This window comes from Eschrichtius robustus, chromosome 3 (assembly GCF_028021215.1).
Source record: "Eschrichtius robustus isolate mEscRob2 chromosome 3, mEscRob2.pri, whole genome shotgun sequence".
In the NCBI taxonomy this organism is placed as follows: Eukaryota; Metazoa; Chordata; class Mammalia; order Artiodactyla; family Eschrichtiidae; genus Eschrichtius; species Eschrichtius robustus.
Window position 1 is genome coordinate 58,293,056 of NC_090826.1, and position 27,581 is coordinate 58,320,636.

At 39.9% G+C, this 27,581-nt stretch overlaps 1 protein-coding gene across 1 annotated transcript in view; it reads left to right on the forward strand.

Annotated features, from left to right (window-relative positions):
- Nucleotides 1–11,067, forward strand: part of IL23R (interleukin 23 receptor) — a 52,567-nt gene extending 41,500 nt beyond the window's left edge. Inside the window, exons 7-10 of the mRNA XM_068538006.1 lie at nt 1,732–1,821; nt 4,132–4,237; nt 6,762–6,852; nt 10,417–11,067. Of these exons, the coding sequence (XP_068394107.1) occupies nt 1,732–1,821; nt 4,132–4,237; nt 6,762–6,852; nt 10,417–11,067 (938 nt within the window). The remainder of the gene's footprint in view (nt 1–1,731; nt 1,822–4,131; nt 4,238–6,761; nt 6,853–10,416) is intronic.
- Nucleotides 11,068–27,581: the final 16,514 nt, after the last annotated feature.

Consider the following 27,581-nt stretch of genomic DNA (forward strand, 5'->3'; position numbering starts at 1 on the left):
AATGTAATATTTTTCTTAAAATTGTAAAATAATGTAGATGCAGACTCCTGCTTGGGCTCCCTGAGAATGAACATAAGCCTGTAAAATACTAATTTAGATGAATAAACCTGGCTGTTGACCACTGGGGATGCAACCACATACTTATGGAAAAAAGAGACGTAGTGAAGCATTGAGGAGCCAGAAAGAGTTTCTGATTTGTCACAATTCACAGTGAAACATTTCCCTCTTGCTGTGGAGAAGTGAGAATAAAAACACAGGAAAGAACTTTTGGCTTTTCTGATGTTTTCATCTTCTAAAATTCCCTACCCATTGTTCTTAGAAAACTACTCTTCAATTGAGCCTGTGTTTGCACCCAGATCAGCCTTTTTAAAACATTTCCAAAGACCCATAGGAATCTTTTTATCGGAACTCTGTGATATTTTTCTCAAAGAGAGTTGCCCTGGCCACATAGCATGTTATACAAGCTTATGATATCTCCGTAGCAGTTAAGGACACCTCAAGTTGTGATTTCTCCCTGGCCCCCAAAGTAATTCTTTTAATAGAAGAATTTGAACACTGAAATCAGAATGACTGAATAAATAGGGCTTGAGGCCCTCTTGGAGGTCCAGAGTTTAGAACCATTTTCAGGAATATCTTCTGTCAGCTGGGAGAATTGTGTCCTTGAAGTCACCTCTGGCAGCTTTTAATTATCAGGAGGGGGGAGGTGGGTAAGGAAACTCCAGGACTCCTGTTTTTTTCTTTTATACATTTATTTATTTTATTTTATTATTATCATTATTATTTTTTTGGCTGCATTGGGTCTTCACTGAGGTGAGGTGTGCGGGCTACTTATTCAGTGGCTTCTCTTGTTGTGGAGCATGGGCTCTAGGCACGCGGGCTTCAGTAGTTGTGGTGCACGGGCTTAGTTGCTCCGCGGCATGTGGGATCTTCCCCAACCAGCGTTCAAACCCGTGTCCCCTGCATTGGCAGGCGGATTCTTAACCACTGAGCCACCAGGGAAGCCCATCCAGGACTCTTCTGAGTTCAGACTGAAAACAAGTTAGCTACCAAGGCAGCTGACCCCACCCTGGTCAGAAGATTTCATTAGCAGTGTTCTGACAGGCTTTATGGGTAGACAGGGCTGGCCAGGATCCTTGCCCACGGGGAAGGAGCAGAGGGAAGTCGTTAATGGCATTCCACCCTTATGTTATAACCTCAAAGTGTCTGCTAATCAAAACTGGGCTTCTTATATGAAGCCAAGAGGCTGTTCACGAACAGCATCTCTAAGACTGTGCAAAGGCAAAAGTAACACATCTTGGAGGTTCTTAAGGAAACCTAAACTTTATTGCATCATCTATTGGAAGGAATCAAGTAGAGACCAGTTGTGTGTTTTTTTCTGGCTCGGTGAATGAAATAAAGCTCCTTGGAATTTGTTGCCTAGAAGCCCCATGAAATTAGTGGACACACCTTCAAGTCTTACAAACCCTAGGTAGTTTTTATTGTCCTTTGAATGTTTCCTCCTTTAGGATTTACCCAATTTAATAAAAAGAAGAAGAAAACACACACACACACACACACACACACACACACACACACACACACAGGTTTTTGCTTTTACTCCATCTTTCCAGCCTATTAAAGTTACTGGTTTACTTTAATCATCTCCAAACAAGTGAAGAAACTCTCTTAGGAAATTGGGTAACCCGAGTGCAAAAAGTAAAAAGCTGACACTGTTTTCTTTTTGTTCAAAAGTTCCCCAGGTCACACTGCAATCATTTCAACATGATACTCAGAATTCTGGGCTTCTAATTGCTTCCATCTTTGAAGGACACCTTACTTCTGGTAAGAAAATACTGCTTAGGTTTGTTGAGTAGTCTTTATTAATCATCCATTTGAATGCTCCATACTGAAAAATCATGTGTCAGCCATAAGTTTCTTGACAGTAAGATATGCCACATGCTTTCCATAGGAAAATAATCAAACAAAAATCTGCTTAAAATTGAATTTAAGGATTGGTTTAGGTAGATTTTGCCAGCTTTTGCTCTGGGTTAGATACATGTTCATTTCAATTGGTGCTGGGGCTCAAGACCTCAAAAATTCTTCCTAAAAAATACCATTATTTGAGTGTCTACCATGTGCTAGGAATTTCATATACATCATCTTTTTCAATCTTCAAAATCTTTATCAATCTTCAAAACAACCTGTTGAGGTAAGTGCTATGTATCTATTTTACAGATGGGAAAACTGGAGCTCAGAGAGGTTGAGGAACTTGTTTGAACTAAAATTCAAATCCAATTTTCAAATCCTGAAGTCTGTGCTCTTTCTCTTATACAAACCAGCTCCCATTTTATTTGTTAGTATGACTTAGTATTTTCCATTGATAAGCATACCTAAATGTTTTAGGCATAAAAAAGATATTAGATCAGGTTGTAGAGCATTTATCTCCTTGCATAGAAATCTGGCAAGAATAGTATAAAAACTTTGGCAGGTGATATTGATATTCTTTGGACGTCTGTTTATTTATTCAAAAAATATTCTATGTTACCAGGTACATATTTTATGTGCCAGGCACTATTCTGAGTACTGCGGAATCAGCAGTGAAAAAAATGAACAAAGCCCCTGTCTTCATGGAGCTTCCATTCCAGACAGACAGGGTGGGGTGGGAGTGGGGGAAACCACAAACAAAACAAAAAAAGGAAGGTGGCAGCAAGTGTTATAAAGGAAATGAAGCAATGTAAGGGTACTCTGAATTTGTGTTGTGAATCAATTATGGGCCAAGTGCTTAGGTTCAGCACAGATCCCTAATTACAAATGCCTGCACAGACCTGCACCTTGATATTTCTGTGGGAATTGTGGAGGCTACGAACTAATGCCTGCTCTGTTAGATAGGTATCATTTTACAGAAGAGGAAACTTGAGCTTCAGCAAGTTCATTATTATGCTCTGATATTACAGAGCTGATAAGCGGCAGCATCTAGTTTGAACCCAGGTATCTCTCAGGTTATTCTTTTGGTGACTCTGCTCTACTCCTCAAACCCCTTTACCTGGCCCCATGTTAACTTGGGAATTCCTCATCCTCCTCCAGGACTAATGCACAAGGATATGTGGAAGCCAGTACCTCCCGTTAGTTGCTTGAAATCCTTAGCAATAGTATTTTAGTCCTAGGAAAGCACTAATTCCATGCCACACTGGCCCTGGCCCACCAGTGGCTTTAGGAGAGGGGCTGGACAGCGTGGAGACGCCCAAGTGTATGTTAGGTGCAGCTGGGGAATAACTAGGGCAGGGCCAATTCAGTGTCTGACACATGGTAAGTATCCAATAAACGTCTGCCAAAGCGAGGGAGGAAGGAGGATGGAAGGGGCCAATACCCAGCATGGCTCAGAACCAACTCCAGCATGACAAGTCATGTCCAAATTAAAGTTTACATTTGAAAATAGAAAATAGGGTTTTTCATGTACTAGGGAGAAAATGGGATGAGCCTGGTAGGTAACACATGCTGAATATAATAATTATTTAAAGATTACAGGTGATTAATTCCACTTCAAAATTCAAAAAAGGCATTGTTTTTATAATAAAATGTCAGTGTAAGATATATGGCAATTTGGATTTCTCTCTTATAACATATATTGTTCTAAGTAGAGTGAATGTTCTTTTTCAGCAGGAAAAAATTCACGAACAATAAATTTCGAAGAATGGTGACAAGTTGTACATAACTTCTGTCTTGTACAAAAGGTTAAAAAAAAAAAAACTACTCAGTTGTGACTGTGGCCAGCTTTAGACTCTGTTGCAAGCAATTGGGAATTCTCACTTGTGTCGAACAAACCTAATGATGTTTATCACTAAACCTTTTTTATATAAAATATGCAAGCACAAGCTCAGAAAAATGTCTAATGCTGACCACATTTGCCAGAGACTCAATTCACTGACATCAGATACATGCAGCCCAATTCCCTCAAACAAAAGGTATTGTCGTGCAGTTTGGAAGGGCAGTCACTTTACAGCCCACTTTACAGCCCAATAAAGGTTAATTTTATTTCCCCTTCCTATTTCCTTTGAGATCAATGACCTTCACTTGGAGCACAGTAGAGAGAACAATGATTCTGGCGTCACATAGATGGAAATTATACCTAAAATTATTTTTCTTTCCTTTCAGACAATAGGCAACAAGACATTGGGCTTCTATTGGGAATGGTTTTCTTTGCCGTTATTTTATCAATTCTTTCTTTGATTGGGATATTTAACAGATCGCTCAGAACTGAGTAAGTTTTTGTACAATTTGTTTTCTCATTTAGACATATATTGGTACCATCAAAATGTAGTCAATTCTGTGATTTACTAGAAAAGTTCATCAACATTTTTCTTGAGAGAAAGACAAAACAGAAGAAACTGTTTAATGAGTACCCATCCATGCCAAACTCTTTACAAATGTCATTCATTTAATCCTTGCAAGATCCTGCCAGAAAAGCTCAGTGGCCTATTTTACAGATGACTTACACAAGGCTTAGAGAGGTTAAGTGCTCAGCCCAAGGTCACCAAACACTAAGCCAGGAGTCCAGACGCAGCTGACGTCTCAGCCCATGTTCTCTCTTTCCCTACCCAGCCTTTTCATTGTGCCCTCAAGTCTGTCTACAGTGCCTGAATTCTTCACAGTAGTTAAGTCGTAACCTACCTCAAGTTCTACCCAAGCAAATCCCCTGAATCAATGTGAAGAGAAGTGTGGCAACGTGTGAATTCATCACTTTGATACCAATCGTGTTAGTGTTTTAGCATCCAGCCCCAATGCCCATTCCTCTTGGCCTCCTTCAGTCATTTTTTTCCAGTATGGTATCAGTATAATAAACATCAATGCCTAATTATTTTAAAACGAGACTTTGAGGGAAGCAAGGCCTTTGACACCCTAAATTTTACCAGATGCACTATTTCTAATTGGTTAACAGAGTTGTTTGATGTGGCAGTCCCCCAGTTCGTCCAGTGACGCACAAATTTAACACATGTGAATGTTCTTTGCCTAATTGGTACTGAGTTTCTATTTCTTGCCATCACTTGCTTCATGAGATAATCCTTCTTTCTTTGCAATTTATAATCAAAATGCAGTAGAGAGATTCAGAATGAGCTATTGTGAATAAAGTACACTAGTGATATTTTTTTTTAATTTACGGAGGCTTTTTCCTCAAAACCTAAGCTTTTAAATTACACATTAATAAATATATCCCTGGTACCCTTGTGAGGTGAGAAAACTAATATGGAACTTTATTTTAGGTTGTTTTAAAATATACTTGATTATAAAACCCTTTGAAATATCTTAATGTTCCAACTTGTAGTGCATAAGCATATTAATATTTGTGTTATTATCCAAAGATGTCCTAGAGAGTGTAAAATTTTAAATAACATTAAGTTTGTTACGAACTAAAAATTAACTTCCTACTGGTAACAATAAATAAGAAAATAAAACAATTCTTTGGTAATTTAATTATTTAAATAAGCATTCTTTTTAAAAAGATAAAACTAGAGATAATTCCAATATTACTATTTTACATATGAGCAGATACTGTTTTTACTATAACTTTACATTGTTTATAAAAGCCTTATTTCAGAAACAGAACTGGAAAATGGAGAGCAAAACAATTTTAAATATAATGAAAACAAGAGTGGTATCTATATATATATATATATATATATACACACACACACATATATATTTTTCTCACTGTATCAGTATGCTGTATAAAAACTTTTCTTCAATAGCATGAACTTACTAATTTGGTCTAATTTTAGGTATATAAAGGGAGTGTGAATTATTTAAAAAACTGAACTATAAAACATTGTATAAATATGTGTAAAGAAATTATTTTTTACCCTACAGTTCAAGGTCAAATTGGGCAAGCAAAGTCCGTGCAGCTAGTTTGGTTGTTACTTAGTAAAAGTTCTTAGAGAAGCTGCATAAACAGATACAAGAGTCTGATCTGTTGTGGTGCATTGTTAACACATAATAATGTGCCAGAGATCAGTGTAGTCTCTTCGAAGCTCCTAGGACAACATTTTTGCTCAAATCAATTTTTACGTAAATGCAGAAAGTGCTTTCAACACAGTGGCAGTGCCAAGGGGTAGCTTAGGAGGAAAAGTGAGGTGTTTACAGCTTCTCACTCTTCCTTCCATCACCTGATCCCAGAGATCCGTAATAAGCACACAGCCTAAGTAAAAACTGGTGTTCTCACCATGCCACACAACTGCAAGACAACTTCCCCGGACTCCTGCTCCAACTACATAAGGAAAGTCTGGAGCCACCACTATCATCTCAACCTTATTTAGAATCATTACAATTAGAGGAGCTCAAATATTATAGTTTTATTATATGACATTCTCTTCTTTAATATTTCTCTGTGGTTATGGTCCCCTTGGAAAGTTTTACAAAACATCCCTTAGGTTTTACAAACTTTTCCACACTGACATCTCCGCTTATAATGGTTTGCCATATTTAACATGTGTATAGTTTCACTTCCTGGGTGGTTCTCCCATTTATCTTGAATCTAGTGTGAGTGTTCTGTAATGTTCCGGCTTATTAGAGACAGGCAGAGCAATAGAGAGGAGAGGAAAATCTGAAAAGATATTGAATCAACTTCCCACATAACTTTTTAAAGTAAGGGATGGAAATCTTAGTTTCTGCATCGGAAAGTTTGGTTTTAATTATGCATTCCATTCTAGTTGATTTCCTAATCTCCTAGATGATTGCCTGCACCAACCCTCAAGTAAGATGCTTATTCTTAGTCATTTTTTGTTTTTTAGAATTAAAAGAAGAATCTTATTGCTAATACCGAAGTGGCTTTATGAAGATATACCTAATATAGAAAATAGCAATGTTGTGAAAATGCTACAGGTAACCAAACACCATCAAATACAAACTAAATGGCAGCTGAAACCAAGAGTGCAGTCCAATAATTAGAGTAGAATTTCCATTCAAATAAAGAAATATGTGTGCATATTTGCACAACTGTATAGCTTATGTAGAGATAAAATTATACATATTTCAAATCATACTTAAGAGAGATGAGAGAATGGACTAGGGGAAGAAAAGAGAGATGAAAGAGAGAAGCAATGCCATTCAAAAGAGAAGAGTGAATGGAAGATTGTAAGCCAGGTGCCAGAGCCACTTGGTGGCCAAGCAATTGGAAGGTGTCTTCAGGGACAAAAGGAAGAGGGAAGAAAATCTCAATAGATCGAGCCTCAGAGACACAAAGGGGCTTCTGTTTTACATGAGACTGCAGAAGCAGGTGGAGCCCAAGGAGGACACCACTTTGCTCCTGAGACCCAGTGGAATTCGAGAAGATGAATGTGAGGAGACTATGGCAGATGGCGTCACCAGGGGTGGGCCAGGTTTCCAGTTTAGCAAAGAATAGAAGTGTGCCCCAGGAAGGCCCTGAGGCTACAGGGGACTTTGCCGGTTATGGAGGAGCTGCTGCTGATTATGGAAGAGGGGAAGTCATCTGCTATGTGTGCTGCTACACTTTCTGGCTCTCCAGCCTGGCTGTCAAGGGGTTCAAAACTCAGGTGATGGGACAGACACATCATTCAAGCATTGCAATGCAGTGACGTAGTACAGCGACAGAGATGAGACCAAACATGATGCGAGTATAGAGGAAACATATTAAAAGACAGGAAGGAGTTGCTCAGGAGAAACGAAAGACATTCAAAATAGACAGGCTACATGAGCAAAAGCAGAGGTGAGAAGAGCATGTTGGGTGTTGCTTTGTGGAAACACTTGATGTGAGGAGTGGCTGGAATAATGTGGGAATGCAGAGTGGGATCAGATCACAGGAGGCCTTATTATGGAACTCAGACTTCATTCTGCCAATCAGTAGTTTTCAAACTTGAAAAAAAAGTTATTTTTAGCCTAGGAACCCTTTGTTCAAATGATGTGAGGAAGACAAGTATTTGTAAAACAAGAAAAAGTGGCTCTATTTGGAGATCTAGTGAGCCCATTAACCAACTCCTTCCCTAGCCCCAGGTGAGTCTCTAAGGCAACAGTTCTCAGCCTTGGTTGCACGCTAGAATCCTGATTCCCAGGCCACAACCCAGGGTCTTTGGGGGAGGGAGGGCAGGGGGAGACCCAGGCCTCAGCATTTTCCAAAGCTTCCCAAGTGATTCCACTACACAGCCCATGCTGAGAACACTGTTAAGGGGTTGAAAACTATTGCTAAAGACAGCGAGGAGTCAGTGAGGGGGTGTCCGTTGGAATAGGAATGGTCCTAGGAAAGAGGCAGAATGGGAAGGTAGAGAAATGAGCATCGTGAGTCGTGGGCCAAGTGTCGAGAAGCAAGGGTCCTTGTGCTGTCTTTGTAGAGGGTCTGTAACATAAGAAGTGGAATGCATCTGTGGAACGTGACAAGGAGCAGGTCACTGGTGGTCCCGGTCCAGGGGTTCAGTTAGAAGTGAATGGAAGGGGACTGAGAGTGGAGACGTCTTTTGATGAGTGTAGACTAGAAGGGAAGTAAGAAAGGGGCTATGCTGACACATGATCAAGTACTCTCAATACTGATGCGATGAATGTATTAACAGTAGCTCCAGAGCAGTATGGACTCAGAAGCGTGTTTGTACTAAATTGAACGGGCTTGAGAGGACTAGTATGGGGGGGGGGGGCGGGGGAGGGAGGGGACTGATCAAGCACGACTATGAAGGGATGAGGAGGAAAGGCTCACCTGGAGCAAGAGGAGGGATCCTTGTCTCTGGATCCTTGAAGGAGAGAAAGGGTGTGGACGTGGTTGATTTTGAAGGAGGTAATGTTGCCTACACGGTGGATGGGTGGTCTGGAATAACTGAACCCACATATAGAATAAAGTACATAGTTAACAACTGACTGAAGGACAAGTACATAGTCACCAAACTACAACTAATAAACACTGTGGTCTTGATATGCATTCCACCTAGTCTTTCTGTCTTGCTCCCCCACTAGTTATCCTAGGGAACTGGGGACATTCTGTGATTCAGAGAATTGTCCCTGCCCTCACTGTGATCAGATTCTCCTCTTCTTTTACTGTCCTCACATTGGATAGTCCCTGCTGCTTTTCCATGTCCTTCACTATGGTCTGACTCCCATCCACTTCTCCACTCAGCTGCCAGCCTGAAGAGGGGAAAACACCCCCTTCCTCTCAGTTTACTATAGTAACTCTAGTTCCTTTGACTTCATCTGACCCATGACTACATGTCTGCCCTTCCCAACCCAAACCTGGCAAGTGCCTTGGGGAGGCAGAGCAGAAGAACATTTGAATGACCCTTCACGCTGCTTTATTCAAGGTCTTCGTCTTTGTCAAACTTCCTTCCCATTCAGGGCTCTGGAATTAGAAATGAACCTTAGGGTTTCCTTCAGATGAGGTTTTGTTTTCCGCCCAAAGACTAAGGGGTAGTGTTCTAGTCAGTTCAAGCTGCTCCAATAGAATACCATAGACTGGGTGGCTTAAATGACAAACATCTATTTCTCACAGTCCTGGAGGCTGGGAAGTCCAAGATCAAGACACCAGCAGATCTGGTTCCTGGTGAGAGCTCTCTTGCAGATGGCTGCTTTCTGGTTGTGTCCTCACATGGCAGATAGAGAGATCAGCTCTCTCGTGTCTTTTCTTATGAGAACACTAATCCTATTCATGAGGGCTCCACCTGCATGACCTAACTACCTCCCAAAGGCCCCACCTCCTAATACCATCACATTGGGGGTTAGAGCTTCAACATATGAATTTTGGAGGGACTCAAACATTCAGTCCATAGCAAGTGGCTATAATTTTGTAATTGTGTTGGGTGGGAGTTATTTGCCCTGGGAAACCAGCCATCAGCTGGAAGGCCTCGGGTCCTTTTCTTACCAGAAGAGTCATCAGGCTTCTATACAAATAAAAACTTTCTTCACCTACCTTCCTGATTGATCATCACAGACATGTCTGAATTGTGAGCAGCTAGCTGCACACTTTTAGAACCACAGCACAAAGCATTTACTACAACCTTATTCTCAAATGGAAGCAAAATAGGATTCTCCACGCACTACCCCCACCCCCGCCAACTTTCTTTTATTTAAGCAACAAAGTATTTTCTTGTAGAAAGGAACTATAATATTAAGAAATAGTCCAAAATTTTAAAAGGCCCTGAAATAATTTGCAAGTTAATATGAAAGAGGCTTCTTTCTCTTTAAAATTTTTAAATAAAGGCATGTGCTTACAGCATGGATTATTTTTATTACTCCTTTCCTTCAGTCTCCTCCTGGGAGAATTTAACAAACATTTGGAATGGAGCAGGATAACAAAAGACAAAAGGAGGAAATCATATGGGAAGAGAAACAATATGAAGAAAAATGAGGGGGAAAGGAAAGTTGAGGGAAAGCAAAATTCCAGTCCTTCCTCAATTATCCAGTTGGCTCCTTTAAACTTCTTTTGTAAAATAAAACAATGTCTTTTCTTTCTAGGAAAAAAGTGAATTTATGAATAATAATTCCAGCGAACAGGTCCTATATGTTGATCCAGTGATTACAGAGATAGAAATCTTTCTCCCAGAAGAAAAACCCATGGACTACAAGAGGGAAAAGAATACAGGATCCCTGGAGACAGATGACAGCCTGCAAAAGTCACTACTCACCAACACTACAGTTGTATATATTCCTGATCTCAACACTGGGTATAAACCCCAGATTTCAGATTTTCTCACTGGGGGAAACCATCTCAGCAATAATGATGAAACAGCTTCCTCAGCTCTGGAACCACCAGCTGATTGCTTAAACCTGGGAAAGAATGCCAGGTTTAAAAAATATCCTAATTTTTCTTTCTCTGTCTCAAGTATGAATTCGCTAAGCAACACACTATTTCTTGAAGAATTAAGCCTCATTTTAAATCAAGGAGAATGCAGTCCTCCAGACATGCAAAACCCTGTAGAGGGGGAAACCACCATGCTTTTGGAAAATACATCACCAAATGAAACTATTCCAGAACAGACCCTGCTGCCTGATGAATTCGTCACCTGTTTGGGGAGCATGAACGAGGCGTTACCATCTATAAATTCTTATTTTCCACAAAATATTTTGGAAAGCCACTTCAACAGGATTACACTCTTAGAAAAGTAGTGCTGTGTAGTCAAAAGCTGCCTTGCAATTTGAAGATGGCTCTCTCCCTCAACACAAATTTAATTCTGCCCTATTTTTTTTTAATTGGAGAATTAAGATCCAAAGATGGAACATAATTCATGGCCACAAAAGCAGCAACAATATTAGGGACGCCTCCTATATTTTAGAAGATGTATCAACTATATCTTTTTTAATTTTCCTCATTACAAGGCACAAAACAGATCTCTCTTTTGTATGAAGGATAAATAATACAAAATATGTGGTAGTGAAATAAATGCTGAAAATCGTTCTTTGAAATCGAGATATTAGTATTCGCTTACAAGAGGAAAAGCAAGTTTAATTTTCATTTTATTACTTAGTGTTCTCTCGAGTAGATAAAAATACAGCCCACAGACAACAAAATAGGTAAGGGATGGAAACAGAGGAACAATTAATTGCATGTTTACTGTGTTGGATTTTTGCCCTACTACTTTCTATTCAGATGTTAAGAATTTGATCTTCCTTATTTTGATTTTGGACTGAGAGAGTTGTAAAACAGTGATGTGTGGAAATCATGAGATAGTTGTCTTCATTCCAGTTCAGAGTGATGGCATTGTTCTCCTGTGATGTAGTTGGTGTATTAATTACACTGTAGTAGACTTATTGAGGTAGAAGATGCAGGATCAACAAGGTGTAATTATTTCTTTTGTATTAGATATCTGTCAGAAAATTATTGTTAAACCAGGTATTTTTCCAAATCTAGGATGGCAATGCTTGCCACACCTGTCACTGCCCCATATCCTAGGTCTCCTGTAAACATCTCCAACTCACCACCATGTGCCTTTCTGCTGAGCCCTAAGGTGGCCTCAGAATCCTCTCAACACAGTGCTCCTGATGGCCGCAGTCAATAAGGGCTGGGACTGGAGATGAACTCTATCTGCCAACCAGGTCAATATTGGAAGTGGGTGATCTTAAAAATATAAAGTGCATATTTTAACTGAGAAATGGTACCCAGCAGACTTCTCTATTATGATTAATTTTTACATCAGGGGGAACGTTTTTCTAATGATCAGAACAATTTGAAAATTGAATAGATTACCCATTGAGTTTCTCTTCCTCTTCTAACAGTTGTCAGCAATAATTTATATTCAGATTAAATAGTTTTATTTTAGCAAACAAAGCAGTTAATCAAAAAAGGACCGGTTGTTAGCACATGAGCAAGCTATTTTGTTTTGTTTTGGCTTTTGAAAAAAAAAAAAAACCACAAAAGCAGTTTTGTTGTCATTAAATGTCCCCATGAGGAGGATGACCACACATCCTGGTTTATCCTGGTTTTTGTCTGTTGTCCCAGTGTTAATTATGGCCAGTGTGCTTTTCCCTCTCAGAAACATCCCTTTGGATGATAAATCATTTGGTCACTCTGTCTATGAAGACTGTTTAATGTCCAACATATAAATAATTTATCACAATTCATCTCTTTTTTTTGCCTCGATGGTCCTCTTTATTTTACTTTATATCACTTACTAAAGCCATTGTGCTCCAAAATGAACATAATATTAGTATAAAAAATGTATCTCCTGCTGTGAAATTCTATTCTGTTTACCCTAAAATATGTATATATTTGTTGTACTTCACATATTCTGAAAGGTGTATATTTTAAATCACTAATGAAATGCTAATATTAAATATCTTGACTTGTAAATGGTCATATGCCTTTGTGTTATTCCTTATCCAGTGGGAGAATATAATGAAGCAAAGAGGCAGGTAGTATTTGAGATAGAAATAACAAAAGACCAAGATGAATCTTTGATGTTTACCCATCTGCTGAAGACATCTGTTAACAAGTGAAAAATATTTTCATAGTGTATTTCAGTATAACTGTAACCTGCCACACATCAAAAAAGCTTTTGTCAAGCTTATAGGATTGCAGCATTATTTGATCTTCTGTGTGTGCTTTCAATGCAGTCAGTGCTTCCTTTAGAACATCTCCTTCTTGTCCCCCTGGAGCAGGAAGGGGGCTGCTTTCTCTTCCTATAGTGTCCTCCTCACACCCACGTCACATTAAGAATGGAGGAGACACTTCTAGTTCCATCCATGCCATTGGCCCTTGTTGGTCCCAATGGACTAAAATTTGAGGCTATACCTATAAACAAAGCAATATGCTTGCCATTGCCCCAACTCAGAGAAAATTTCAACTGCTTCATCACAATGCAACCTTGGTAAACGGCAAAGGGTTTTCTTTCTATGATTCTTTTTTTTTTAATAAAGTTACCTATTTTATTTATTTTTGGCTGCATTGGGTCTTCGCTGCTGTGCGTGGGCTTTCTCTAGTTGCTGTGAGCGGGGGCTACTCTTTGTTGTGGTGCGCCTCATTATCCTGGCTGCTCTTGTTGCAGAGCATGGGCTCTAGGTGTGTGGGCTTCAGTAGTTGTGGCATGTGGGCTCAGTAGTTGTGGCTTGTGGGCTCTAGAGCGCAGACTCAGTAGTAGTGGTGCACGGACTTAGTTGCTCCGCGGCATGTGGGATCATCCCGGACCAGGGCTCAAACCCATGTTCCCTGCATTGGCAGGCAGATTCTTAACCACTGTGCCACCAGGGAAGCCCATCTTTCTGTGATTCTTTATTCAACAAGTATTCACTGAAGTGTTGAATGCCCCTACTATGTGTAAGGCACTTTGAACCAATATAGATGTTAACAAAACCAGCCAAGTCCCTGCAGCCTTAGAGCTATCTGCAAGAAGCAGATAGCACATGGAACCAAATCACTGCCCTTCAGGGAGCTTTTGGTGGGGAAGAGGGTGAGGATAGGAAATGGAGAGAGGCAGAAAAAAATAAAGAAGAAAAATACCAGATAATGAGTGCCATGTAGAGAGGTAAAATGGGATAATGTGATAGAGAAGGACTTGGTGGCCACTTTGAGCTGGGCAGTCAGGGAAGGTCTCTCCCAGGAGGGGACATTGCAATCTGAATCACAGGTAGGAGCTGCATGTGAGAATCAGCTTGCCACTGATAAGTCCCTTTTATAGAAGAATTCTCCAGAGCTAACGTCTCTACTTCTTTCCCTCCTGGACAAGTTGCCCCTAACCCCAGACCTCTGCCACCTGTCCCTTCCTCAGTCAGAATTTTCTGTAGCTTTAGGGGACAACTTTGTATCTTTTCATCTTTCCACCTAGCCCTTGGGCTTATTATTAACTTTCTTTCTCTGAGTCTCACAATCTTTCTAAGTTGCTGCTTCCTAAATGAACGTGTCATACTTATTGGTGTGGGTTACGGAGAAGGAGGAAGAAAGAGAGAAAAAGCCCCTCGAGATACCATTGAGAGGAAAGAAGGGGAGAGAAATATAAAGAAAGAAAGGTAGATTAATATGCAGTGATGCTGAAGCAAAATGGAACACCTTGGTTCTGGACAATACTGAAGCTGATTAAGGGATATCTAATTTCCTCCTGTTCTTGAATCTTCTTTGCCTCCTACCTCTCTTTTCTTACACAGAAGCAATATGGGGAGGAAAAACTGAAGTACAATTTGGGGGTACCTTCTTGGTTTGTGTGTGTGTTTTACCCTTTATTAAATTAGGAATTTGTTTTTGCCAGAGTTAGAAATAATATTGATGCTATAAGAGGGCTTTAGAGTTTTAGCATGCAGTTTTTGGGTAACATGGGTTGCTGTTTGGCCCTCCTGGTTCAGTCAGAAGGTGTTCCCAGCTTCTTTTCTTTCCTTCTATTTTCAGTCCCTTTGACATAGAGGCAGAACATGACTATGGCATAGGGCAGAGGTTTTCAAAAATAAATTTTAGCAACTGATCCCCTTTCTCCAAGTGAAATCTGTTGCAGAAGCCCCAAATATAAAACAAGTGAAAGCAAGTATTCTGTTGAAACAGAGGGTGACGTTCATGCTTGTCCCCGCTACCCCTCCTCTGTAGCTGCTGCTGAAGCAGCCTATGCATCCATGCATAGGCTTGTGTATGAAAATCCAAGGCTGGGGAATTTCTAGTCCACACCTGGGTGATCCGGGTCCTAGCCCAGCCTTGAGAAGCCTGGACCTCAGGATTGCACTAAACTCCCCATCTCAGCCACAAGGTTGCCACCAGGCAAAGGGGACCAGAACTCCCTCGAACCTCCCTGCACTCTGAATGACTTTGTAAAAAGCTTTCTCTAGGAGACTACTAATAGAGGTGGTACTATATGCAATAATTAACTTGTTTCTTTCCAGTTACTTCATCATAAATGTCTGGGTTTTGCTCAAGTTTATGTTCTTTTTGTGATTACTAAGAATAAAATATTGTGTTGTGAATATAATTAGATTTTATAAACCCAAAGACTGCCAAATTGTGCTGCAGTTTATCTCTTTATGAAGTAATCATACCAATTATAGGGAGATGATGTTTTAATGGAAAACATTACCCACTTGGCAGACACTATTGATTTAAGATAAAAGAAGTGATTAAAAACAATTTATGGATCTCTCTTGGGTAAAAGCATGAAACCAATATAAAATAATTGGATTCTGATTCATGGAGTGGATTGTGTGCAACTTTCTTGGATGCTATCGTTAAGGCAATATTACAAGGATATCTAACAAAGGTTTGATCGAATGTTATTATGTCTCTTTCCTACTGCTAAGATTATCACCAATAAATCCCAATTAATGTTTCATGTTAGGACTACCCTAGCCATTTTGCTAATTTCACTTTTGAACTTAATTTAGGATAAATAATCTGCATCTTTTATATACAGAATTTACATCGATTTTCTGAAGATGCATTTCCTTTATGTTTATGACAGGAAAACAACTTATTATCTAATTCTCATAACTAGCATTTAGCAACAAATTAAGAACTTATTCATAAATGGTCCCTTTTTGTTTGGGGTAGGAAGAGGAGTCAGGCCTAGCTTTAAGAGGAAAAAAAATATATATATATATATATATTGTATATATATATATACACTAAGCAAGTGTTGCAGAAACACAGTTCTTGAGATCACTGGTTCAAAAATTCAAGCAAAACAAAATGCAGTTTCTAACCATAAAGGCATACCTAAAATTAGTGACTCTGTCAGAGCACAGGAAGGAAATCATAAATAGTCAAACACTGGAACCCAAGTGTGAGATGCGGAAGTCCATAAACCTGTTTCTTTCTGTTCACATCCTGCCTGAGAATTTTATTAGAAGTGAGTGAGAAAGAAAGAGTACAATAGTAAAATATATATATAGTTTTAAGCTATACAGTTATACATGAAAAAAACAAATCTAAGCAATACCAATGTAAATGGAATGAAAAGTGACAGTGCCTCTTCCCACGCTTGCTTCCCATGTGTCATCCCCATCATCAAAAACAGTGACTCTCAACAAGTTAATGGTGTTCTTTCCAATATGTTTTCTACCTAAGTGGTTAACATATAGTATTATTCTGTGACTTGTTATTTTCATCTATCAATGTATCTTGGAAATCTTTACATCATTATATTTAACCTTATCTTACTCCTTTAAACAGTTGCATAGTATTCCATAGAATAAATGTGTTTTAATATATTTACCTATTCTCCTGTTAACAGACATTTAGATTGTTTCCAATTTTTCACTAGTATACCCATTCCTGTAATGAATCCTCTTCTATATGTCTGTACACACATATGTGAGTCTGGGGGAAGGGATAGATACTTAAATGGAGACAGCAAGAATGGGAATATGAGGTACCTGAGAGGAGAGGCAGGAAGTGTCACTAGACTTGCAGACTGAAGAGGAGGAAAAAGGACTAGAAAAGTTGAAAAGCATGCATTTTAGGTAGTGCAGGCTGCTCATGTCCACCTAGTAAACAACACCAACCCTAAACTCTCATCATACTCCTGCTGTTTTGTTTCAGTGTTCAGGATTTCATGGTAAACATGCAAAATTTGATATTCATTGGATACTGGCTGATGTGATGCTTATTTAAAACCTCTTCTCATCTGGATTTAAACAAAGTTCAGCACTCATTTTACTTTGGTATTCAACATAGAATATTATTTTAGTAGCTAAAATTGAAAATCACTTGTATTTCATTAAATGAGATTAGGATTTTAAGAAGCTGCCAGCTGCCAAGTATTTGCAGGTTCATTTTTCCTTTTTTAGTATTCATTGCACATTCTATCCAGCATGCTACTTCAGAGATTCTACTTGATTGAACAGAGGCAGCATATGTAGAACGTTGTGAGGGATGGGGAAGGAGCTCACTAAAGCCCAGAGTAATGCAGAAAAGCAATTCGAATGCAACAAACAAACAAACCCAGAAACACTTTGGAAAAATGCTAGATGTTGGTTTCAGCCTATCCTCATAACTTTAATGAAATGATGATTTTTAAAAGCACTTTTTAAAACTCTTATTTTTTCCCCATTTTGTTTCCTTTGTTTTACTAAGCATGGAAATCCTTCTGTTAAAAATCCAAATTTTTTTAACAAAAAATTTGCAGAAAGGCATGTAGAGCTACAAATACAACTGATGTTGCAAATAGGTGGACTACACTTTGTTTTGTTTTCCCTTTAAGAGCTTGGATAAAGGTCAAACAATCAGGGTTTTTGAATCTCAAATCTATCACATGCCAAGTGTGTGACCCTGGGCAATCACTGGAGTTTCATGTTCTCTCTCCTCATCCTATTTTCTGGGACAGGGACATGGATCTTGGTGTACCTGGCAGAAGAAGATTTGACTGAGTTGACTACTCTCTCCTCCCTGAAATACTCTCTTCATTTCACTCCCAGGACACCGCTAGCCCATGACCTCTTTCTCTGGCTACTCATTCTCAGCCTCCTTTTCAGGTTTCTTCTAGGCCTCTCTGTCACATAAATGCTGGAGGCCCCACAGCTCAGGCCTTTGTTTCTCCTTTGGTGATCTCGTCCATTCTTGTGGCTTAAAGCACTATCTACATGTCAGGAAAACAGATCAGCCTTGACTCTGAACTCCAGACTCATACATTCAATTGTCTGTCTGACATGTCCATTTGCACCTCCTCACAGGCTGTAAGACCCAATACAAGATGATCTCCCAAGACTTCTCTTCTCACAGGCATCCCCATCTCAGTAAATAGTACTGCTCACAAATCTTGGTGTCATCCTTGATTTTTTTTTTTTTTTTTTGCTCTTACTCCTCATGTCTACTCTTTCAGGAAAACCCATTCACCCCACCTTTAAAATATATCCAGAAATTAAATCACTTCTTACTACCTCTGCTCGACCACCCTAGTTCAAACCACCATCATCCCTTGCCTGGGTCATTGCAAAAGTCTCCTACAGATCATCTTCAATACAGTAACTGGATGATCCTGCTAAAATAATGTTGTCTGTTCAAAACCTGTCAATGGCTCCCCATCCCACAAACAATAGTAGTCCAAGTCACTACAGTGACCTGTGAAGCCCTACATGGTGTACCTCTCTCTGTCCCCTGGCCACCTAGCAAACACCTCAGGGCCTTTGCCTTGCTGTTCCCTCTTCCTGGAATGCTCTTCCCCAAGGTTGTTGCATTGCTCACTAGCACACTACCTCTGGGCCTTCCCTGGTCACTCTATCTAAAATTGGAAACCTGCCCCCCATACTTCCTACTCTCCTCCCCTCCCTTTTCTTTATTTATTGTACTCACCACAATCTAAAATCAAACATACTGCATATTTCATACATTGTTCATTGTCACCTACTACAATGTAAGATCCAGGAGGGCAGAAATTTTGTCTGCTTTTTTCCCCCAAAATCTTTAATGCTTAGAAGAGTGCCTGGCACATCATAGGTGCTCAATAAATATTTGTTAAAAGAGTAAATGAATAATAGACAATGACACAATTTATTAATTCCATCTGTTTCCCATGAGAAGGAAAACAATATTACATGAAGGCATCAGAGAACTTTCAGGCCTCAGGGTGTTTTCTGAGGCTCTTCCATATGGTCTATTATTTTATCATCATCATTGTTGTTTCTCTCTAAGCTGCCACAGTATAACTGATGAGAAAGCACTGATACAGTGTAAAAATATGCATTTTTCTTTTCAACTCTGCAGTTTTATTTCCTTGGATCATTTCAACATGGCAGTTACTTTCAACCACTTTTTTAACTTTTGACTGAATTCCTTACTTCAAATAGATTCATATGGCAGAGTTAATAACACCTCAGTGAGCAAACAATACTTTCTATTTCTTCAGGAGAAAATGTTTCTAGCTAACACACTAATTAGACAGCTTTCTCTGATAATCAGGAGCAGAAAAATTGTGTGGTGTGTTAAAGAAAATGAGCAAGCCAACAGGTGTGCTCACCTTACAGGACATTCATTAAATAGCTCACTAATAAAAAAAACACCAGCTGAATTCTGAAAGACCAGGCATTCTCGTCGATAGGAACTTTGGTGTAAAAAAAAATCACTATATTCTACTAAAATAGTCAAGTAGAGATAATACGTAGAATATACTTACTTACTTATTATTTTTCTAAATGCCATCTATTTTGTTTCAATCTAGCCTGTTAATTTTTTCAATGAAGCTGGGGTCGGCTTGGTGATTTATGCAGCGTGGCAGAGCTGGGGGCACATCCACTTTCCCGACTCCTACTCCAGGGTTCTTTTACCACCTAAACCAACTTAACTGCTTAGAAATAGACCAGTAGTATGGACTTGGAGGGCATTATGTTAAGTGAAATAAGTCAGACAGAGAAAGAAAAATACTGTATGATATCACTTACATGTGGAATCTAAGAAATACCCAAACTAGTGAATATAACAAAAAATAAGTAGAATCACAGATTAAAGAACAAACTAGTGGTTACCAATGGTGAGGGGGCTGGCAATAAAGGGGTAGGGAATTAACAGGTATAAACTACTGGGTATAAAATAAGCTACAAGGATATATTGTACAACACAGGGAATATAGCCAGTATTTTATAGTAACTATAAATAAAGTATAACCTTTAAAAATTGTAAATCACTATATTGTACACCTGTAACTTATATAATATTGTACAGCAACAGCACTTCAATAAAAAAGTAAAGTATTGATAAAATAAAACGCTTAATCAATTCAGAAAAAGAAAGAAATAGACCAGTAGTTCTTACCTGCCTAAACATTAGAATCACCCGAGGAACTGAAAAATCAAACAAAAAAGAAAAACCAAAACCTCCTGAAGCCTGATCACGGTCACCAGCCTCGTCAATACCTTTTTAAAGGTTCATCAGGGGTATCTTGTGCCCTGCCAGGGTTCAGAACCAGCCACTTAAATGTTTTTCCTTGTAAAAAGGAGCTTTTTGCCTTTGTCCGTTATTATTCAGCATCCCCACTTCTTCCATGACCTCTTCTTCTCAGGGACAACAGACGCCAATCAATGGAGCCCCTTCCTCACCACGACCTCATCTACAAATTGCTTTCCCCCATCCTCTCTCCTTACTTCCATAAAGCAAAAGAAGTACACCTTTCCCTTGTCAAGCTACTCTCTCCACCTGGCACTGGACTCGCCCCCTCATCTTGTGCCTCCTTAGGGACTGGCTATAGTTAACTGTTTATAAATCACACCCACCTCATTCCTGTTTACCAGTGTCTGGCTCATCGTAAATGTGGTAGAGTCTTCTAGTTGTCTCTTCAGCATCCATTCTCACATTCTTACTATCAGGACCTCTCTAGAATTGAAGCACCAATGTACCCCACTAAAAGTCATTTTCCAGCCTCCCTTACCACTACGTGTGGCCGTGTGATTGAGTTTTGTCCAATGAGATTTACATAGAAGTTTTTAGAGGGATTTCCAGGAAGTCTTTTTAAAAGGGGAGACAGACACATGAAGAAACCTCTTCTCCTTTCTTCCCGCTTCCTTCTTCCTGATGACTGGAAAGTAGACATGATAGCTAGAGCTCCAGCAGCCATCTGGGACTGTAAGATGACCTGAAGGATAGAAGCCACACACTGAGGATGGTGGAGCAGAAAGATGGAAGGAGCCCATGTCCCTGATGATTTTGAGGGGCTGCCCTGGAGAACTTACCTCTATTTTTAGGTGAGGCTGATGTTTTTAACTCACTGTTACTGGTAGTCTAGATACTTGTATATGAGTTAATCATTATGGATGAAATAAGTAATCAGAAATTAATTTTTCTATGAAAGGATGGAGTACACCTTTATGGTGGCCATCTATCGTCTGCCCAGTTCCCCTTTTCTGGGAACTGCCCCTTTCCTCCCTTCCACATGTTCCTTCAGTGTCACTCTGGTCAGCAGGCTGCAGTTGATTAGTGTGGGGTACCCTAATCCAAGGCAGGCCAACCAAATGCCCTCCTAGGACTTGACTCTGGTTATAACAGTTGGGCTAGAGGTACACACTTGACCTAAGCTGGACCAATGAAAGGCCTTCCCCAGAAATTCTGGAGAAACAGAGTCTCTCCAGTGACAGAAGTTTAGATGCAGAGTTCAGAAGCTGTTGTTATGTTTTTTTTCTCACATGACTAGAATTTAAAAAGGAGGATGGTTTGCAGAGAGCAAGAAGAATAAACAGATGAACAGAAAAGGGCAAAGAGGAGAGATGGAATGAGAACCCCAAGTGTATCAGAGTCCCTGGTTTTAATTGTTAACAAGGTTCAATTACATTCATGACCTATAGTATAAGAGAAAACTTTATCATAGTCATCTTTTTGCATAAACTACTTAGAGTTGTATTTCTGTTATTTGTAATTGAGAGTCCTAATACAACCCTCCAGAATTAAAGCTTTGTATTTTGCTCCCAGAATCTATATGGTTTTAATAATGATTAGCAATAGTGGTGTTTATCTTGTGCACTAATTTACCTGAAATTGGATAGGGACTACTGCACAAACATATATTTGGTGTTGTTTTCAGTAAATTTTTAGTAAACTGGAGTTAAACCTCAAGCCATCCTGACAACTTCTTCCTAGATCAACCTCTTTGCAATTACAGACAGAAGAATTGGCCATAAATGCAATTCAGCTTAAAAAACACCATAAATTTTAAAAGCCTGTGAGGGACCACTGGATTGCATTATCAACTCTTGTACTTCCTATTTGGAAGACTAAAATTAGAAACGAAATTCTAATGTTTTTGTTTATATTAATGTTTATAACTGTCGTCTTTCCATCTCAAACAATTATGTCTTGATAAAGATATTGCACGCTCTTTGAGAAGAGGAAAATACCTTTAAATTATGTGACTGAGTTTCAGAATGTGAGTAAAGTATGGCTAACCAAAATGTTCAAACTAACTGATGAAAACTTCCTTTTCTATGACTACGTAAACAAAAATCTTCTGGGCAGTACCAAGTTTTATGTGGTATAATGTGTAAAAGAGAAAGCACCTCATCTGTGTTTGTGCAGAAACCAGGTAACCTTGTCATAAACTGGGGAAGAAATGCCTTGTGTCACCGCCCACTTCTCCTGCTGTGAAGAGGCTTAAGGGCTACTAGGTGTCATAACCATTAACACAAACTTGACAGAAGCTAAATCTCAGTGCACAAACTAAAAACAAACCCGATCTGCTCTAAATGAGTTCTATGAATTCATATGGGGCTATTCCCAAACATTGTTTAACTTCCCAACAACTTGTGAGGTATTATCATCACCACTTTACAGCTGAGGAAACTGAGTCAGAGAGCTGCCACATTGTGCCAGGGTCACCTAGCTTGTAAGATTTTGAACATAGGTCACTCACTCCCACCATGTGCCTAACTCAGCACTGTGCTCTACTGTGTATTTCTCAGCTGTGGTTTAAATTGTTTCTTTAAATTAACATTTGCTACGCAAGACTGGAGTTTTCTTCTTCGTAGTAATACTGTACACAGCACCAAGAATATAGCAACTATACCAAGAGTATATTAAAGTCAGCAGGTGTGTGTAATAGAGCAATTACAAAAAGCACACCTGTGAAACATGTTCAGATGCAGCAATAATAAATCATTTAAAAACTAGGCTTGACCACCAAAACCGACACATGATTCTGGACTGAATCCTATGCCGAGGGCAAGTATGAGGGGCAATTTACTATCAAGACTATTATTGGGACATTCAGCAGAATTTTAATATGAGCTGCAGTTTATTTTTAAAATGCTGTATCAATGTTGAAATTTCCTCTATTTGATACCTGCACTGTGAATACTTAAAAAAACATTTATATGAAAACACATTGGAGTATTTTAGCTAAAGGGCAATAATATATGCAAGCAACCTCTCTCAGATGGCTTAGTGAAGAAATTGTGTCTCAAGAGAGATAGGAGAGAGATGACAAAACAAAAGTGACATGTTAAAAATATCCAGTAAAGGTATATGGGAATTCTTTGTGTTATTTTCATGGTTTTCCTGTAAGTTTGAAATTATTTAAAAATATAAGATTAATTTAAAAAGAGCCCTATGGGCTTCCCTGGTGGTGCAGTGGTTAAGAATCCGCTTGCCAATGCAGGGGACATGGGTGTGAGCCCTGCTCGGGGAAGATCTCACATGCCGAGGAGCAACTAAGCCTGTGCGCCACAACTACTGAGCCTGCGCTCTAGAGCCCACGAGCCACAAATACTGAGCCCATGAGCCACAACTGCTGAGCCCGAGTGCCACAACTACTGAAGCCCGTGCGCCTAGAGCCCGTGCTCTGCAACAAGAGAAACCACCGCAATGTGAAGCCCGCGCACCGCAGTGAAGAGTAGCCCCTGCTCGCCACAACTAGAGAAAAGCCCGCACGCAGCAACGAAGACCCAACACAGCCAAAAATAAAAATAAATAACTTTATTAAAAAAACTTACAAAAGAGTAGATATTAAAAAATAAAAATAAAAAAAATAAAAAGAGCCCTAGGTTTAGACCCAGGGTTCTGGATTCAGGCTCAGATTTCCCATTGTTCAACTGAGTGACATTTGCCATTTCACATGACCTCTCTGGACCATGTAAAATACAGAAGTTATTTGTTTTAATTATGGATTGGCATTCCATTATATGAATAAACCTCAGCTCATCCATTCCCCTACATGGGGTAGCTTCAACTTTTTCACCATCACAAATAGTGCTGCAATGAGCAGCTGTATACGTGCTTCCTTGTGCTCACATGCAAGCTTGTCCCAGAGCTGATCCACATTATCGACAGGGATAAATTCAAGAATATAAGAGTGAGTGGGGAAAAAAGCACACTGCAAAAGGATACATCAATCTGATTCCCTTTATACAAATTTTCAGACACTAAAATACATCATAAAAGTACAAAAACATATACTGGATTGATGTATACCAGCTTCACCATAGAGCTAACCTCTAGGCGGGAGGGAGGAGGAAGGGAAGGATAGGGTGGGCTTTGGTCGTATCTATAATTTTCTTTTTTTTTTTTTTAAACTTATTTATTTTATTTTATTTTATTTTTGGCTGCATTGGGTCTTCGTTGCTGCACGTGGGCTTTTCTCTGGTTGAGGCGATCAGGGGCTGTTCTTTGTTGTGGTGAGCAAGCTTCTCACTGTGGTGGCTTCTCTTGTTGGGAGCACGGGCTCTAGGTGCACGGGCTTTGGTAGTTGTGGCACACGGGCTCAGTAGTTGTGGTTCACGGGCTCTAGAGCGCAGGCTCAGTAGTTGTGGTGCACGGGCCTAGTTGCTCTGCGGCATGTGGGATCTTCCCGGGCCAGGGCTCAAACCCGTGTCTCCTGCACTGGCAGGCGGATTCTTAACCACTGCGCCACCAGGGAAGCCCTATAATTTTCTTTTAATAGATCTTTATTGGAGTATAATTGCTTCACAGTGCTGTGTTAGTTTCTGTTGTACACCAAAGTGAATCAGCCATATGCATACACATGTCCCCATATCCCCTCCCTCTTGAGCCTCCCTCCCACCCTCCCTATCCCACTCCTCTAGGTGGTCACAAAGCACGAAGCTGATCTCCCTGTGCTATGCGGCTGCTTCCCACTAGCTATCTATTTTTCACTGGGTAGTGTACGTATGTCAAGACTACTCTCACTTTGCCCCAGCTTCCCCCTCCCACCCCGTGTCCTCAAGTCCATTCTCTATGTCTACGTCTTTATTCCTGTCCTGCAACTAGAGAGAGAGAGAGAGAAGCAGAGGGAAAGAGACAGTGAGAGAGACAGAGAAAGTAAAAGGATTCACCTAAAGAATCTTTCAGTCTTTTCCAGCTCTCATGTTCTATATTCGAGTTCGATTTGTAACCTTAAGAAACTTTATAACCTTTAGCCTAGTAGACAAGTCAGAGACAAGTAAAACGTAGTTTAGTATCCTTTGAAGGAAAAAGGACTGATGTTGTATTAAAGAAAAAGCTTGGTTAATCATTTCCTTGAGATAATGGAACTTAAGCTGCAATTAGAGGAGATAGTGAACATGGGGAGAAGGGCAGGCTTTGGTTAGAGAAGTGCTTTTAGCCATAGATTCCTGATGGAGAAAGAGGACCTTTTCATTCTTAGCATTGTTTGCTCAGTGAACCACCTAAGGAAGTTACACCCCAGAAGGAAACCTGTTATTACACATTGGAATTTACTGGTCCTCCATTAATAGCTACAACTGAATAGCATATTTTGAAACAGCAGAAAAGCACAAAGAAAAAATATTTTTGATCCAGGACTGGTGTCATTTAAAGTAAACAAAGTGAAAATTTGGTAATTATCTGGTGAATTTCTGCAACTTGATTACTAGACTGGATAGTTCAAGCAAAGAGTGCATCTATTGGGACTTCCCTAGTGGTGCAGTGGTTAAGAATCTGCCTGCCAACGCAGGCGACACAGGTTCAATCCCTGGTCCGGGAAGATCCCACATGCCGTGGAGCAACTAAGCCCGTGTGCCACAACTACTGAGCCTACGCTCTAGAGCCCGCAAGCCACAACTACTGAACCCGAGAGCTACAACTACTGAGCCTTCATGCCACAACTACTGAAGCCCACGCACCTAGAGCCTGTGCTCTGCAACAAGAGAAGCCACGGCTATGAGAAGCACGCACACCGCACCGAAGAGTAACACCTGCTCACCGCAACTAGAGAAAGCCCGTGTGCAGCAACAAACACCCAACACAGTCAAAAAAATCAATCAATCAATAAAATTTTTTTTAAAAAGTGCATCTATTGATGAGTACACACAACTGCAGCAAAACATATCTCTCTACCTCTGAGGGTCACCTTATATAAAATTAAACAGAGAGGGGTTTATCCATCAGGGCTCTTTTGGTACCAAAGAGCAGAAAACCTGATTCAAATGAACTTAAATGAAAATAAGAATTTATTGCATCAGGTAAAAAAAAAAAAAAAATCCAAGGGTAGATTTAACTTTAAGTACCTCTTGATCTAGGAGCTAAGGCAATGGCATCAAGATTTAGTTTTCCCCCATCTCTTGGCTTGTCCTTCTACACTGTTGGCTTCATTTTCAAGCTTCATATGGTGTCCACCATCAGGTCACTCTTACTGCTAGCAGTCCCAGGGAAAAAGAGATGCTCTCAGCTGAGCAGTTCCTACACAAATTCCAACAATTAAGGTGCTTGGAATAACCCACATCACATACTTATCTCTAAGCTAATTAATCACTGTTGCTAGGGAGTGCAATGCTTTCATTGGCCAGGCCAAGTCACATGCCCAGGAGTCAGGGGTGGGGTTAGTTCCAATCTCAGCACCTAGGGGGGACAAAGTGTTATCAATGAACACTTCTCCCACTTTAATGTGCACTAAACTGCCAGGGAACTTCTAAAATGGAGATTCTGATTCAGGAGGTCTGGAGTGACTCAGAACTATACAGACAGAGAGTCTGTATTCACAATAATCCTGGCCATATAAAACTCCCAAGGAGCATGCTAAACTACTGTTTAAGGATCTCAAGCGTTGTTAGTTACAGGCCAGGCCAGCTACATAAATTAAGGGGTCCAGTGAAAAATGAATTGGAGCTCCTTGTTCAAAAATTATTAAGAATTTCAAAAATTGGTGACAGCAGAGCATTAAACCAAGCGCAAGACTCTTTTAAGCTTGGGACCTGTGCATCCTTACAGGTCACACATCCATGAAGCCAGGCTTGATTGCAGGCTTCTGTTTTGATGAGTCTGTGGCCAGAGCAGGATTTCTGTGCATACTAGGGGACAGGCTGAGGCAGACCCTGAGGTCCTTCTCTGCTCTTCCCCCAAAGAGATTCAGCCTCATCTTTGAATAAATGTTGAATATCTATTTGAAAATCATCTCCCTGAAGGAACACCAGTTATTAGGCTGCTTGTGGAGCCCACGAATCTCAGTCTGACTCTCATTAGAAGAGCCCTGCAATGCTTACCCCTCTTCTTAATTGCCACTGATTTTACTCCCATATTAGGCTAGATATTCTTGCTGTGTGTCCCAAGGCATCCCACACTTTCACAATCATTGCACTTAGCACATATTATTTGTTAACTAATTTAGCTGTCTGTCTTCCCTCCCAGACCACAAGTTCAAGGAGGGTAGGGAAAGTGTCTACCTTGTTTAGAGTCCCTTTCTCTAGTACAGTGCCTGGGACAATGTTTTACAAATATCTGTAAACTGAGTCGACAATTATAGCAATAGTTAACACTTTTGACACTGTCAGACGTTTAAATTTTAGCCATTCAGGTGGGTGTGGTGGTA